Source organism: Anolis sagrei, chromosome 3 (genome assembly GCF_037176765.1).
Source record: "Anolis sagrei isolate rAnoSag1 chromosome 3, rAnoSag1.mat, whole genome shotgun sequence".
NCBI classification, from domain to species: domain Eukaryota; kingdom Metazoa; phylum Chordata; class Lepidosauria; order Squamata; family Dactyloidae; genus Anolis; species Anolis sagrei.
In genome coordinates this window covers 143,460,977-143,477,569 of record NC_090023.1, presented here as the reverse complement: position 1 = coordinate 143,477,569, position 16,593 = coordinate 143,460,977, and the positions used below count along the sequence as shown (strand labels likewise).

The window sequence follows — 16,593 nt, the reverse complement described above, 5'->3', positions numbered from 1 at the left end:
CGAGCAGTCTTCAAAGGCAACCCAACGTAGAGTGCATTGCAGTAGTCTATCCTAGATGTAACGGGAGCGTGGACCACCGTGGCCAAGTCTGACTTCCCAAGGTACGGGCGCAGCTGGTGCACAAGTTTAAATTGTGCGAACGCTCCCCTGGCCACCGCTGCAACCTGGGATTCCAGGCTTAGTGATGAATCCAGGAGAACTCCCAAGCTGCGAACCTGTAGCCTCCAACACTTCCTCCTCTGTATATGAGGCAGGGCGCAATGGACAAGCATACAGATTGTCCACTGCTCCACAGTCACACAAGGTGTGGGATTCTTTTAGGTAGTGCCATTTTGCCAGGTAAAGGAAAGGGGAACTAGCTCGCCGGTGCCAGGGGCCCTTCCCCTCACTCAAAGGCAGATCTAAGCGCGCTTCTGCTTTCCTACCACACTGCATCCAGTTTGAACGTAGACCTATTCTGGACCTTTACCTCTCTGTGCCTGCCTGTCTCTTCCTTGCTTGTACCAAGAACCAAATCAAAACTCCCGCCTCCCGCTTTGGGTTTGTAAGTCCCGCCCACCCTTCGAGCATCCGGCTCCGATTGGGCCAAAGCACGCTGACAACATTTGACACCGGGTCGTGTCAGTTATATTTTCCTGGCCTTCGTTAAACCCCGCCCGGCCCCTCGCCTCTCCTCCAATCAACGCTGTCGTTCCAAACTCTTTCAGTGGTTTGCACAGAATATACACCTCATAAAAGAAAAGAGAGTCCGGGTCGGGAAGAGATCTAAGAAGGACAATATGATTGGTTGCTTGCCTCGCCTCGCGACCGCCCATTCCTGGCCAACCATTCGGGCTTGAGGGCCAGGGGGGCGGGGCGGAAAGCGAAGCCTTTATTCGGCCGAAGCGCCGTCTGTCAGGAGACTGAGACGAGGAGGCGGAAGCGCTCCATTACCCAGAGTGCAGCGCGGGGCCTGTCTAGAGAGCGTCCCTTCGCTTTTGGAGAAGGAAGGCAGCAAGCAAGGAAGGGAGGGAGGGGGCTGTTGGCGTTAAGGAGCCGCTGAGGGAAGAGGAGGAGGAAGAGGAGGAAGGCGGTGGCAGTGGTGCCGCGGCGTCCTCCTCAGCGCCCGGTGCCCAAGATGGCGGTGCAGGAATCCGCGGCTCAGCTCTCAATGACTTTGAAGGTGCAGGAGTACCCCACGCTCAAGGTGGGTGCCTGCCGCCTGGGCCTCCTTCGCTCACTCCCAGCGCTGGGCCAGGCCTCTCACTCTCCCTTCCCTTCCCTTCGAGGGCGACTCCCGGGAGGGGGCAGGGCTGGCCTACTTCCGCCTGGCTTCCTCTTCCTCCCAGGCGGGGCCCGGTCCCTTCCCTCCTTCCTTCCCCGCGGCCACAAAACGGGAGGCTGCTCCCCGGGGCCTTCAGCCGAGGATTTCACGGCTCAGCGGCGGTTGGCAGCGAGAGGAGGCCGGGGGCGGGCCCTTTGCAGATTCCTTTATTGTGTGGCAGTGGTGGGAGGGGATGCGCCTGCCCTCCGTCGTCGCCCCGTCACACTGGCGCTTCTCCGTCAAACACCTGCTGAGGTTTTCTTTTGAACACCGCTCTTTGTGATTTGGGAGCTTTGACGGGAAGGCCTTTTGGCCTCTATTGCCCTCATGGGTCGATGGTTTTTGTAAATTGCTTCCAAATAAATTAGTGTTAAAATGCTTGACATCCATCAAACAAAAACATTTTTTTTTAAAACAGACAAATGAGCAAACCAGAGAGCCTGAAAATAATGACTTCGACTGTTTAAGAAGGATAGTGTCAAATTCGTTTTCTTAGGGCCCTTTAACCCAGGACCTGATCCCAATTTTTCTGTTTATCCCAGATTATCTGGAAATGCAGACTCATATAATCCAGTTTAAAGAAGAAAACCAGGGATCAGATCCTGGAATATAGGGCCTGTCTAGAAAACAAGTGTCACATTTTACAGTGCAATAGAAAGGGCCCAGTTCACACAACCTCTGAAGATGCCTGCAATAGATGTGTTGTTGTTGTTTTTTTCCATGTTAGGATTTTGGCCTGCATCTATAGGAGTATAGTGTCTAGATCCAGGGATGTCATGCTACCCCTCTATTCCGCTTTGGTTAGACCACACCTGGAATATTGTGTCCAATTCTGGGCACCACAATTGAAGAGAGATATTGACAAGCTGGAATGTGTCCAGAGACGGGCGACTAAAATGATCAAGGGTCTGGAGAACATGCCCTATGAGGAGTGGCTTAAAGAGCTGGACATATTTAGCCTGAAGAAGAGAAGGCTGAGAGGATACATTATAGCCATGTATAAATAAGTTCTAGGGAGGAGGGAGTGAACTTGTTTTCTGCTGCCCTGGAGACTAGGATGTGGAACAATGGCTTCAAACTACAAGAAAGGAGATTCCATCTGAACATTAGGAAGAACTTCCTGAGTGTGAGAGCCGTTCAGCAGTGGAACTCTCTGCCACGGAGTGTGGTAGAGGCTCTTTCCTTGGAAGCTTTTAAATAGAGACCGGATGGCCATCTGTGGGGGGGTGTTTTGAATGCAATTTTCTTGCCTCTTGGCAGAGGGTTGGACTGGATAGCCCATGAGGTCTCTTCCAACTCTATGATTCTATGACTTAAGAAACTGCAAGTGGCTTCTGATATAAGAAAATTATCTGCATGCAAGGACGTTGCCCAGGGGATGCCCAGATGTTTGATGATTTACTATCCTTTTGCAAGGCTTCTCTCATGTCCCCTCATGGGGAGCTGACAGAGGGAGCTCAACCCACTCTCCCCAGATTCGAACCAGTGACCTGTCAGTTAGCAGTCCTGCTGGCACAAGGGTTTAACCATTGTGCCACCAGGGGCGCCTCATAGATGTGGGTGGAACATCAGGAAATAATGCTTTTGTAACATGGCCGTGCAGTCTGGAAAACTCACAGCAACCCAGTGATTCTGGCCATGAAAGCCTTCAACAACACAATCTTTAGATAAAAATAAATGTCTTTGTTACCTGCCTCCCTATGGCTCAAAGTGGGGCACAACATGGTTAAAATATGCAAATAAAATATAATGCTCTTCAAATGCATATATTACAGTATGCAGAACAGAGTCTGGCAGCAATACTATGCCTGAAAGATCGACTATGATGTCCAGCTAGAACAGCTTAGTATGCAGATAGCTGTATATGAAACCCTTTAGGGAGGCCTTTTATGGCTTGAAAGTTATAGCAGTTACAGCCTGTTGAATTAGATCTGGTAACAGACTTAAGAGCCAATGTAGCTCATTTTTATGGCTCTGAATTCAAGCTAGTAAACTAGTTGCCATGTTCTGTAATCACTGGAGTTTCTACCTCCAGATGGGAATCATATAGCTTTCTAGCCCTAGTAAGCACAGGCAGTGATGTAACATGATTGGTACAGCAATTCCAACCATATTTTGAAGAGTTTTGAAGGACAGCCTCACTTAAACAGTCTGGAGAGGATGTTTCCATGGGATGCATCTGAGGCCACACTGTCTAGTCATTGGAATACACTGGTGCATTAAACAATGTTCTTTTTTTTAGTGCTTTAGACCTCTAGAGATCAGTCTGGATTTTACAGTATCCCAAAGCTACAAATCAGATCCATCTTGGACATCACTGTCCCAACTTTGTTCATTCCAGGTGCCTATTTAGCATTTTCTTAGCACCATCTGAATTTGATGAAAAGATCTTATTTCAACAGCAGATTGAAGATACTGAAATTATGGTGACAAAGAACTGCATGGAGGATACAAAAAGGCCCTTTTAAACCTGATAGTATGAGTGCTATGGACCAGTAATATTTCAGCATTACTTTCTAGAATGCAGGATCTATATATGAATGGAACCTACCACTGATGGGATTGAAAGAAGATACAGGAAAATGTGCATTGATATATAATCTCCTTTTTCAGTTTTAACAAGTGCTGTAAATGAGATTGGAATGGACCTAGAAAATTGGAAAATCCACTCATGAGCACTAGGTGTTAAAAGCACCTTCCCCAAAAAAGGAGTATCTGTATGGTCATTCGATAATTGATATAAGTTAAATGCCCAATGTATGATGATAGAAGGGTGTCAGGTGTGTTTTCTGCATTATACTTATGAGAAGGTGGTAAAACTATTTACCATATATTATACTTACATGTAAGCTAAAAATAGACAAAAAAATCACTCATCAAACCTTGGATCAACTTGTACAGTGGTCAGTGCTAGAAGCACTCACACCCTGTACACCTCCCTCATTCAAACCAAAGAGAGAAAAAGGAGTCTCCTCCCTCCCTTGCCTTTTTGGTCTGAGAAGTGCTCAGTAATATGGAGGCACTTGAAGAATTTTGCACATCTGCCATTTTGGGATTGAGGTGGATTGCAATGATGGCAGCCATTTGAAAAGTCTGTAAGACCCTATTGAAAATTGCTATTACAGTCACTACAGAGAAGCTTATGTAAGAAGACATTAAAATATAGCCACCATCACTCCCCTACACTTCAGGTGCCCAAAATGTCAAGTAAATCACCTTGCTTGGGATCTTCCATGTTGCTGATGATGCCACAGGTTGAAAGAGAAGGTCTGTAAGGAGGGAGGACTGCCCTTTCTTTTGTTTTGCCAAGGAGCAATAATGGGGTGGGAGTACTTCTTGATACTGCCTCATGCACTGATGCCCTAATAGAGAGCAGATTGCTTTCCGTGTTCTTATTCATTTTCTTAATTTATGTTCCTTTCCTTGCCCATATTTGTGAAGATGTTGGCACAAATTAATAGAATTGGAGTATGTGTAGATTAATAATGCAATGTAAACATACCCCAATTGTAACCCTTCCAACAAACAGTTGCTTTCCTCTTTAGCTCTTTTAAAGTATAGTTCCTGCATACATTTTAAAGGCTATCAGATTTGTTATATGCCCCAAAGTTTTACCTTCAGCTTCAAGCAAAATTCATAATTTTCACTCCAAATCTTGCCCTCTACTTATATATGAGGTTGATTTATACACAAGTATATAATGTAATATGAATCCTTTGAAAGAGTGTTCTTCATGTCACTAAGTACAGAAAGAGAATCCAAACACAATCTAGAGCAGTATTTCTCAGACTCTACTTCTCCAGATGTTTTGGACTCCAGCTCCCACAATTCTTAATAACTGTTAAACTAGCTGGGATTTCTGAGATCCCAAAACATCTGAAGGAGCACAGTTTGAAAAATACTAATCTAAAGCAAACCTTTTTGAGCTACGTAAATTGATTTGAAGCAGAGGGGAGTGATTTATTAGATTAGATTAAAGAGGGAGAGGATTATATTAATAAAGTACAAACTTTTAATGGCAATAATGATTGGTGTGTTGGGATAAGTCTCTAGGAAACCAGGATTCAAATCTTTGGTCAGCCATGGAAACCTACCAGAAAATCTTGAGCAAGTCAATTTTCCTGGTTCAGATTTTGAAGAAGTCAGTCACACTCTCTTCAAACTTCCTCTGGAAAAAAAATTGCTAAGGGAACTAGGAAGGGGTCACTTTAAATTAAAGCTGACTTGGAAGCACATGGCAGCATTGATAAGATGCACTTCGACTTTTCATGTAGTTATATGGCTAGTGATGATACCAAAGTATTTCTATGAGCACATAACTTGCCTAGTGCAACCATGGTGACTCACCACAGAAGGCCTTATTTGCATGTGAACAAATCTTTTCCTTTATGTATTTCTATTTAAAATCTGCCCAAATCGATAGTAAAGTGAACAACTGTTTTCCCTTAAACTTCTTGTATTACTAAAACTCTTTTCCCTCTATTTTTCATTAAAAGATGTAGTCATATCATTGTGAAGATATGTCTTGATACTATTAGCTTTTCAAGCTTTTTATACTACAAGAAAAGGATTTAAAGGAAAATGGTATGCGTTTAAGAGTTTGATTGTCACTGGTGTCGCTTAAGAGTAGGATAAGGTTAGCAGTTTTGGTCCTGCCATCTGTTTTAAAGAAGCACACATTGCTGTTTGTTTTGGACTTCTCCAAAATACTTCTTCATTTAGAGCTTCAATCAATTAAGGCAACTAGTATTAAGTATCGAATTTTTGTTTTTCATGTCAGAAGTGACTTGAGAAAACTGCAAGTTGGTTCTGGTGTGAGAGAATTGGCCTTCTGCAAGGACTTTGCCCATGGGATGCCCGGATATTTTGATGTTTTACCATCTTTGTGAGAGGCTTCTCTCATGTTCCTGCATGGGGAGATGGAGCTGACAGAGGGAGCTCATCTGCACTCTCCCCGGATTCGAATCTCTGACATGTCAGTCATCAGTTCTACCGTCACAAGGGTTTAAACCCATTGCGTCACTTAGGGCTCCTAGTATCAGAATTTTGAAATTGTTTCAAATTCTTGCAGTGTTGGATGCATCAACTAGACACTTCATTTAGTTTTCCTCCATTATTGTTTTAATTATTACTTCTTAAAATATTACCTCATCTTTATCTTTATTGCTTTTATTTATTTTGAACATTTAAAGTGCAGCCATGATGTGTTTCATCAAAAATTCCTTTATATGGGAGTGTTTACAGGGAATTGTATATAGAAATGTAGTCTCATTTATTCCCGAGTAAGCCCTGTTGAATTTCTAAAATGAAGATCTGTGGATTTTATTGGTTAAAAGGCTGCTATTCCTGTATTTTTATGTTTTTATTACTGGAACCCCCAGTGGCGCAATGGGTTAAACCCTTGTGTTGGTAGGACTGAAGACCAAAAGCTCCAGATCCCCATGCAGGGACATGAGAGAAACCTTCCACAATGATGGTAAAACATTAAAAAAAACTGAGCACCTCCTGGGTAACGTCCTTGCAGATGGCCAATTCTCTCACACCAGAAGCGACTTGCAGTTTCTCAGGTCACTCCTGACACACACACACAAAATGTTTCTACTCATTATGTTATATGTAATATATGGAGTTAAACATGGATACAATTGGATTTCTATCTCAGTAAGTATCCACAGAATTATCGTGTTATAAGTATTTAAATTGCCTATCAGAAAATGGCTTCCAGGTTAATAATGAACATGAGAAAATAAGCATTGGTATAAAAGCAAGAAGCTTACCATGGCATTGGATAGAAAAACACACAGTAAAAGCAAATAAAAATAATAAGCAATCATGCCATGCAATCAGTGTACAAAAAAAGAAAGAAAGGGGGAGTAGTGGCCTCCCCATTCCTTGTAACTTCAATGTAATGCAGCAGAAAGTAATGTATTTTCCCTGCAGTCTGTATAATGACAGTACTTGGACGAATTTTAGGCATTTTTCCTGAATGAAGGCCATTCTTAAAGAGATGCAAGATAGTGTATGCCTTTACTGTTGTTAATCTTTTGATAACGTCTTATAGTATGTTCATAAATATCAAAATAGGAATGTTTTAGGATTCTGTAGTGATATGCAATGGTGGCTTGCTGCAGTATGTTCCAGAAAGCCAATATATGAGCTGCACAGATTCATTATATTCCAGAGCATTGAGTGGAACAAGTCAAGAGTAATATGCCAGATAATGCAACATGTCAGATTGCTATCATTTGGTGATCAGTGATAAATAAAAATAGAAATGCATCTGTGTGTCTAAAGTTTCACCATAGTAAATCTGGTATGAAAATCAAAGAAAAGACTATAGCGTTTTTATATACTTCCAAAAAGTGGAGATAGTTTTCATGCAGAATCTCTCCTTTCTGCCAAGCCTGTTTTATTTGGGATGGGAATGCATCTACAATAATTGTTTCCCTTACACTGATTATCTGGATTATGTTTTGTGTCACTCTGAATATGACTGCTCAAGGGTAGTGAGAGCTGGCTATTTTGGAGCTTATAGTGTTTTTCTGGTTGTCTAATACATGGATTGAAGTGAACGGAGTGAAATCGAGTTAGAAATATAGTCAAATGTACTATTACAGATAGTCCCAAAGTTACGAACAAGATAGGTGCTGTAGATTTGTTCTTAAATTGAATGTGTATATAAGTCAGAACAGGTACATTTTAAACGTGTAACTCCAACCACACACACACACATATATCTCTCTTTGGATAGCATAGGGGTTAACACTGATGGTGTTTGTTTTGCTGTCTGTTCAGAAGATTTCACTCCACTTTCTGCCCCTATGACAATTGGGTTTTGAAAAATTTGCCTTGTTGTGAAAACACGAATGGTTTCTAAAACTTCAGTGGAAAGACCTTTTCTGCATGATATCTCTTCCAGGAGTTAATTTCTCTTTCTAGAGGTAAATTTTTCTCACTTCCTGTTATCTCACCCCTGTTTTTAACTATGAGTTGTTTGTAAGGCGCATGATTGTAACTTGGGGAATAGCTGTACTTTCATAATTCCACTGAAAATAGATATATATGAGAGTAGACTGTGATTATAATGCCTTTGAAGCAAATAATAATATTGCCCAATTCTCATGGTTTGAGGAGGATTACAAAATAATGGAAACACATAAACATTAAAAAAAACCCACAAATATACATCTCGAAATATATTTCTATAAAAGATACATACTAAAACATTTGTCTATAAAATACATATTAAAATGCACAAAAGCAGGATTAAACAAAGAACACGGGTTTAAAATTCATGTTTAAATACTGTCTGGGTAGGCCTGCCAGAAGAGATAGGTCTTTAGGTAGTTTTTAAATTCCAACAGCTCATTCAGCTGTCAGAGGTCTTCCGGCAGGTCATTCCACAGTCTTGGGGTGGCTGATGAAAAGGTCCTCTTCTCTTTTATTACTGTGGGCCAATTTGGTCATTTTGGTATTCCATAAGTGTGACAAAAGATAGAAGTGAGGATGCAGACATGGAAGATACAGTTTTATGTTTTATAGCTCTAGCTGTCTGTCATGAGATGATTCTTTCTAGAGTTTTACTTCATAATAAACTGGGGAAAATACAGAAGGAAAATACCAGAAGCTCTTGCCAGTTGTTTCTTTCCTCAATGATGTCAGTGTTGGTAGATCCACTTCCCAAAGGCTTACACTGTTGTCTAATGCAGGCAAAATGTATACTTCATCTTGATTGGGTTGTCAGAAATGATGCACCAAGTTGGTTCTCCTCTCCATAGCCCTATCAACACTTCCTGATACTTGGGTACTGTTGTGCTAAAGATGTCTTGTTACTGATTTTGAAGAATTTGAAAATCTGCATATTATTATGGAATTACAGTTACTCCCAATAAAGGGGGTTGCCTGATTGTGGCGGCGTTAATTTCACTTCAGTTAAACTGATTACATGTACTTTGTCATTTTTTAAAATTATTAGTGTTTTAATCATTATAATGCTACTTGTCTGGTTTCTTTTTGAATTTTCAGTTCAAGAATTAGGGTCTTTTTCATTTATGATATATCCAAAGTTGTTCATGATATATCCAAAGTTGTTTAAATTGAATTTTATAATCATAACAATAGTACTTCCTTTTCTTTAACATTTACCATCCAAATCTTTCTGTATCCCCCCCCCCCCTCCCTCCTCAACACAGTATGTTTCTACTAATCTTGCAGATCCAGCCACTGGTCAAGTCTTTTTATTTTTTCTTTGACATGATCGTTGGCTCCTCCATTTTTCACCCAGTTGTTTGTCCATTCTTTTACTTGCTTAGTCATAACTTCCGTAATGTCTAACAACACTTGATCGTACATAAAGTCATTCCAATTACTTAAAGTCCATTTTGATTTGTCTTTCCTTCCTCTAGCAATCACCGTGTGCGCTTCTCTTATTGTTACTTTAATTTATACTTGGGTATTCCAACACTCCCCATAGTAGCAAATTATTATTAATTTGAATTTTTAATCAGTAATATCTCCTGAATTTTTCCTTGTATCATTTGCCAGATTTTTTTATTTCAGAACCCTCCCACCACATATGCGAATAAATACCCTTTTCTTTATTTCAGTGCCAACACTTCAAATTCTTCCCTTTTTCCATATAAGTTCAGGAGTTCTATATCATCTTAATACTATCCTTTTTCTAATTTGTTATATTTTTCTGCTTTTATTTTATTTGTGTTCCTAATTATTTCCTCTATTTCTTGTGTCCCTTTTTTTTACTTTTTCCCAAATCCCTCTTAATTTTAACCAATTTTCTCTCCCCTCCCCTTTTCCAAAAACTCTGGCCTGTTAATTATCTCTCCACCTTGTCTTGATATATATTTTACCCTCCGTAATCCCTTTTCTTCTAAGTTATTTGCCAACCTTTCGAGAGTCCCATGTTTTTAATTGGAGATTTTCCTGATATTTTATATGCTCTTAGCGTTTGCCATTTTTGCCAACAGTTGTATGCTACCTTTCTTGGTCCCATTAGTTTTTCTTTTATTTCTTTAATATCCCTAGTGTATAGCCCGTATTTTCCCCATCCTACATTTATTTCATTCTCTACCTTTATGCATTTATCTTCTCCCTTTAAACTTATTTTTAGTATGATCTTAATTGGAAGGCCTTATAAATATTGTAGATGTGGAAACCCCCGTCCAAGAATTCTCTTGGGGTATATTGAATCTTTTTCATTATTCTGTTTCTCTTTTTCCCATATATCAATTCTCTCAAAGTATTATCCCATTCTTTTAATTGTTTATATTCTATATTTATTGATAGGGTTTGGAAAAGATAAAGTATTTTGGGAATTTTGCACATTTTCAGTACTTGTATTTTCCATGGGGTATTTAATTGCTTATCCCTCCATGCTTTTACTAATTGCTTATCCCTCCACTTTCCAAAGTTCTTCATTAGCTGCCTTATTAATTTGGACAGAGGGAAAGAGAAATACCAGTAGCACACATTTCGTGTACATTAACTGGATGAAAAAGGTTACCTTCTATCTCTATAAGCTGCTGTTAACATATCTATGGAATATAATCAATAGTTTCATGTTTTGTAGCCACCAGAATTGGCTTCAGACTTTTTAAAAAACTAATAGATATAAGAAAATGTTGAAATTTGATTCAAAATCATTTTAAAATTGAAAATTATTTAAAATTTCAAAATCTAGTTAAAATGTTTTTTTTTTTAGAAAACAAAACCAACCTTGGAAGTGTGCTGTCACTTTGAAATGCTCCTATGAGTTTTATATATTAGTTATTGCTCGGAGTGCTTTTATTTAGTTTCCGTCATAACTGAACTGCTCCAATATTCATTATTTAGTAAGTTTCCATATCACTAGGAAACTTGTAGGTTTGGAGAGAAACAAATAGCTTAAAAATGTAACTCAGTATTGTGTCAACTTTCATATGTGCAGTTCCTAGCCCTTAGAGACTGGCTTATCTTCCTGCCCATGCTTCACTAGTGTGTGAAACATTTCTTTTTAAGCAAGCATTTGATTTCTTTTGCTGAATTTAACTCATTGGTTTTCTTAAACCGCTGCCCTCCAAATTGGTGGTTCTTGCGGGAATTTCCCTCTTGGAGTGAGAAAGTAAAAGGAAATCTCAAGAGCAAGGAAATTTTATTTTGAACAAAACCAAAAAAAAAGATGGTAAATACTATGTAATAAACAAACCAATCTTTTATACTTTTAGGAACCTTATTTTTTATACTATTGATTGGCTTAAAAATGATTACAGTCAGGAAGAGAAATTGATGAATCAATTGCCTCAGTTTCTGATCCCTCCCATGCTGCTGTGGTGCTGAATAAGTTCTATAAGGCATGTTTTTCAGTAAGTTTTTAAAAAGTAACTTATATCTGTACTGCATTCCAAAGAACCTCTGTGGCAGAGTTCCCAGAATCAAACAATAAAACATTCACAGCTTTTCAGGGCAACTAAGCATGGCTGTGAGGATTGTAATTGCCATCAATCTGAATCGGCAAACCATAAAGTATAGCAGGCTTAGATTTCTTATCTCATTTCTGACTTTTTTGGTTTGGTGCTGCATTTAGATGTTGTGTTTTAACCATTATTTTTTTATAATTTAAAAATATGTAAACACTGCTTTGCATCATTTCTTTGTAAGAGGAAAAGTGGGACATTTGTATGTTTGTAAAAACTATAACTGCGTGAATTTCCAGTTGGATAAAACAAGCTAGCTACTGGTTGGGAAGATCACTCTCTGCTAAGTATCATGTCAGGCTTGAACTGAGAAAACTAAAATTTATGTACTTATTTGGCCATAAAGTTTATGGCCAAGATTAGGATTAAGATTAGGATTAAGATTAGGCCAAGATTAGGATTAAGAGGTGTTGACAGGGGCATTGTTGTTTTGACCTGAGCTCTTTGATGAATTAAAAGAGTACAAAGATAATAGCCATTTAAAGATGTGTTAAAATGCTTTGAAAACAGTTTTAGAATCCAGTTTTGAAACAATTAAAACAGCAGTTTGAAGTGTTGAATGCCATGTTTTGGCTGCCTATCAGAAGTTTAAAAGAGCTGGAGCAAGCCTGACTTCTTTGTTAGAGAGATCCATAGTTGAGACACTGCTAAAGAGAAGGCCCTCTCATATGTACCGACCTAATTTGTTTCAACTAGCAAAAGTATCAAACCTGTTAATTCTTGTTTTCAAAATCCTTGAATGTCGAAATATTTATTTTATGATGGGATAATCCTCGCACATCACTAAGCTACTTTTTAACTTAAGGAAAATGTTTCTTAGGATAGTTTTATTTAATACATGATCTAGAGATGCAAGTGTATCTACCTAACTACCTAGGACCCAAGGCACAATTATTTTCTCCTTCTCCTAATTTTTCTGGCTTTAGGTTTCATATCTGCTTTTGTAGATTATTCTATATATCGGATAACAACTATTGAGGGAGTAGTGTCAAAGTAGAAATGGATGACACGCAGTTTTTTGAAACCTGGTGCCCTCCCATAATTCCCGACTACTAGCCCTGCTCACTGGGGCTGGTGGATGTGTAGATTTTAAAAAATGGCGGGCACCTAGATGGAAAAGACTAGGAGGATTTCAACTTTGTAAGATCTTGTGTAGCAGTATCTGGGAAAAGGTTGAGGGATATTCTGTCCTGCCAACAGAATGTAAACGCATGCAAGGTTTGATTATTCATGCTGATTGTAATGTTTATGCCATCATCTTTGGAAAAGGGCTCTAGTGCAGCATGTTTTGTCAGTTGAATGTGTGTTGGCACATAGAGTGCCTAATCTGGGTCTTGTCTTTAGTGAATGATAGGATTATTGTACTATTGTCCATGGAGCATTTAACAGGTTTGTGAGGAGACGTCTGAATCTCTCTTTTACACATTTTGCTCACCTTTTTTTCTGTTTTTCTAATACTGTCATTATTTCCTCAGCATTTCTGAGGGAAACTCGATTATATGCGAAAACCATGCTCTTCTTCAGATATGACTGCAGATTACGTAATTTCCCTTGTACCCCACATTTGTGATTTTTTTGGTGCATTTGAGGATATTTAGGTCTTTTATAATGTTAATGGCTAATATTAGTAGATACATCGGAAGAGCATGATTTATTGAAATCATCCTGACTCAAAAAGAAATCAACAGAACTGTTCAAAAATCCAGCTAATGTGTTGCTGCTTTGTATCAAACTTTGAGTTCATGATATGAGTAAATGGAAGAAGCTATTGCCAGTGCTTTCACTGTAGCATCAAGCCTCATTCTGATTCTGACTATTTTTCATTTAGACCAATTGGTAGTCTTGGAAAAATAAGGGAAAAGATCAGCACAAATAAATGCATGTATATAATTTAGAATTGTCCTTGCTGATTAGATTTCAGGAAACAAATACAGCAATCTCTCTATTGTAAGTCATCCTGAAATCTACTCTTGTTAAGGTGGTGTATCAAGATTTTAAATGAATAAATGTATCCTGCTGTTATACATTTTCATCACTTAATGAAAATGCATTGGCAAGATAGACCACAGGTCTGATGAAGTATAAATCTGACTATAAAATCTAAGCTAAAGAAGGTGTAAGTACTAAAAGCCTATTTATTTTAAAGGTACCCTACGAAACACTGAATAAACGGTTCCGAGCTGCTCAGAAAAACATTGATCGAGAGACAAGCCACGTTACAATGGTGGTGGCAGAGTTAGAAAAAACATTGAGCAGCTGTCCAGCAGTGGATTCTGTGGTTAGTCTTCTTGATGGAGTAGTGGAAAAGCTCAGTGTTCTGAAACGAAAGGTAAGATCCCCTCCCACCTAATGGTATTCTTTTGGTTTCTGACTTTTGCAATTCTTTTTCATTTTACAGCTTTTCAAGGTAAAGTTTCTGTTTGGGGCTCAGTGGGGGTATTCAATGACTTACCTGTATGTTACTGTTGTATAATCAGTTAAAAGAAAAATAAAATGTAACTTTCCTAAGTTTAATTGAAATAAAGGATCTGGATTTATTTTATTTTTTTTGTGTTTTCTTAAGCTTGTCAAAGTGTACTCCTCAATGTGTATTGTAGCTGTTTTTACACATTCCAGTCAGTCTCAGGTTTTATGTAGGGTTAGACAATAACTATGATATTGCAATTTTTGATTCTGCCAAAACTCAACAGCTCATTTATCTCAGTCCATTCCCAATATTCAAACTGCCTTCATTTTTAAGCAGACTAGCTGCAGGTAAACTAGTGTACCTTGTTACCTGGACCACCACCTTGGCAAATTAATTAAACATATTTCCATAATCAAGGAAGTTTTGAAGCATAATAATTCAATTTATACATAATTTTATAAGTATATTATAAGTATATTCCCTCATATTTGCAGAAATGAAACAAAATGGTGGATTATTCCATAATTTTAAACAAATTTCATTTAGAGCAATTAAATTTAGATCTGTTTTTAAGAATCTTTGTTGAATGCATACTTTTAAAAAATTATTTAACTACTGATCTATTCATTTTTTAAATCAGACTCCTTGTTGCCAGTTAGGGAATAATACAAATCAACTCAAATTCTGACAGTTGGCTTGGAGGCCCCTGCAGTTTGACCTAGTCCTTCGCTATATATTTCAGTCAGATCTAGACAAATTATTTGAGTGTTGCACATTTTTCTTTTTCAACAACACAGTGGTTTAATTTCTGACACATTAAATAAATGTCTGGCTGATAAACAATCTGTTGTTCTACTAGTCTTTGAAGGTCTGACCTCATACCATGAGAAGATACGTCTTAAGATGAAATCAGAGGAAAAGTCAACACCACTCATTTTCTTCAACATAATATTGTCTCTCTGTTATATGGGTTTATAACTAAGGGTATACTTTCTTGGATTGAAGGGTTGAGTATTTTTCCTTCAGTACAGTTTATGTTTAAAATTTGTGTCCCCTTTCCATATTATTCCAATGAACTGAATTATTTCTAATTAATTGTAAAATTTGCTTAATCTGACAAGCAAAAAGTATTTTTCTAAGTCAGGTAATGCTCAGAGAATATGTAATACTGACAGGGAATCTAAGCTTTATAAGCTTTGCCATCTCTTTAAACTCTCTCCAGGAGATGTGGCAGGATGGTCTGAAATAAGATTATTTGTTAGAACAAATTTTAATTGCTTCAGTCCATCCTAGTAGAGACCAATGTAAAGTGGTCCATTCCTTTAATCCACTGTATAATTATTTGGTTTATAGTTTCTGTAAAAGATTTGGACTGGGCCCTTAGTGATTTGGATACCTAGATACTTAAAGCTAGAATAACAAAGGATTGTCTTCATTTTTCTTTGGAGGACTAGACGAGTAGTTGTGGAAAATAACTGAGATTTTATTTAATTGATATTAAACTCTGTGGTTGGAGTAAAAAACCCTAAAGTTAATTTGAGCTTATCTCTTGCAGTGAATACATGGTGTTGACATAAACATAGGCCTTTGAATGATTACAAATATGTTTTTAAAAAGCAATTCCAAAATTTATTTTTTGTAAAAGAGAGAAGTGACCATTCTGCCTTATCAAACCCTTTGAGTATGTTTTAGGAGACGATGGTGGCCCCTTTGCTTAGAATTAACAAATTATGGTTATTTATTATTCACTTGAGGCATTGTAATCGAGAGCTGCCTATTTGGCATGAAATCTGTTTGGTTAAGTATGCATACTTTTCATCAAACGAGTTGATATAATTGGTGAATATTGACATGAGAATCTGTAAGACCTGATTTATTGGGCAGTAAACCGATATTAAATTTAGATCACTGTGAGGTTTAGGAATGCCTATGATTCGAGTATCTCTCCAGCTCCCAGGAGTTTTGCTCTTTGTAAAATACTGTTAATAAATTTCAATAATTGTTAATATTTTGGGTTATGTTTTGTAGAACACTGTTGTAAAGCCATCTGTGGCTGACGATTTGCGTAGTTCTAAGTAAACTAACATTTTGATTCCTCCATCTGTGATGTTCAGTTCAGAGTTGTTCAATTTGTGAATGGGCTTGATTTTTAAAGTGCTAAGAAATTAATTCAGGGATAGATCTGCATAGTGTTCAGAACTGTATAATGCTGATCGTAATTACTAAATTCCTGGCATATTCCATTTAGGGATGTCAAGAGCTTAACTGTTTCAGGTTTAATTAATGGAATTAAGTTTTTGAGAATGTTTTTGGGTTGCTCTTGAAAGTAAATGAGAATATGTGGTCTGAATTTCTTCTTTCTTCAAAATAGTTAATACATCATTCAAACCAACTGAAATACATATTAACAAATC

The 16,593-nt window shown here is 38.1% G+C and overlaps 1 protein-coding gene across 1 annotated transcript in view; it reads left to right on the top strand.

Annotated features, from left to right (window-relative positions):
• Window positions 1-893: 893 nt before the first annotated feature.
• Window positions 894-16,593, top strand: part of MAEA (macrophage erythroblast attacher, E3 ubiquitin ligase) — a 35,025-nt gene continuing 19,325 nt past the window's right edge. The window contains exons 1-2 of the mRNA XM_060769285.2: window positions 894-1,186; window positions 13,919-14,101. Coding sequence (XP_060625268.1) covers window positions 1,118-1,186; window positions 13,919-14,101 — 252 coding nt within the window. The 5' untranslated portion in view covers window positions 894-1,117. The remainder of the gene's footprint in view (window positions 1,187-13,918; window positions 14,102-16,593) is intronic.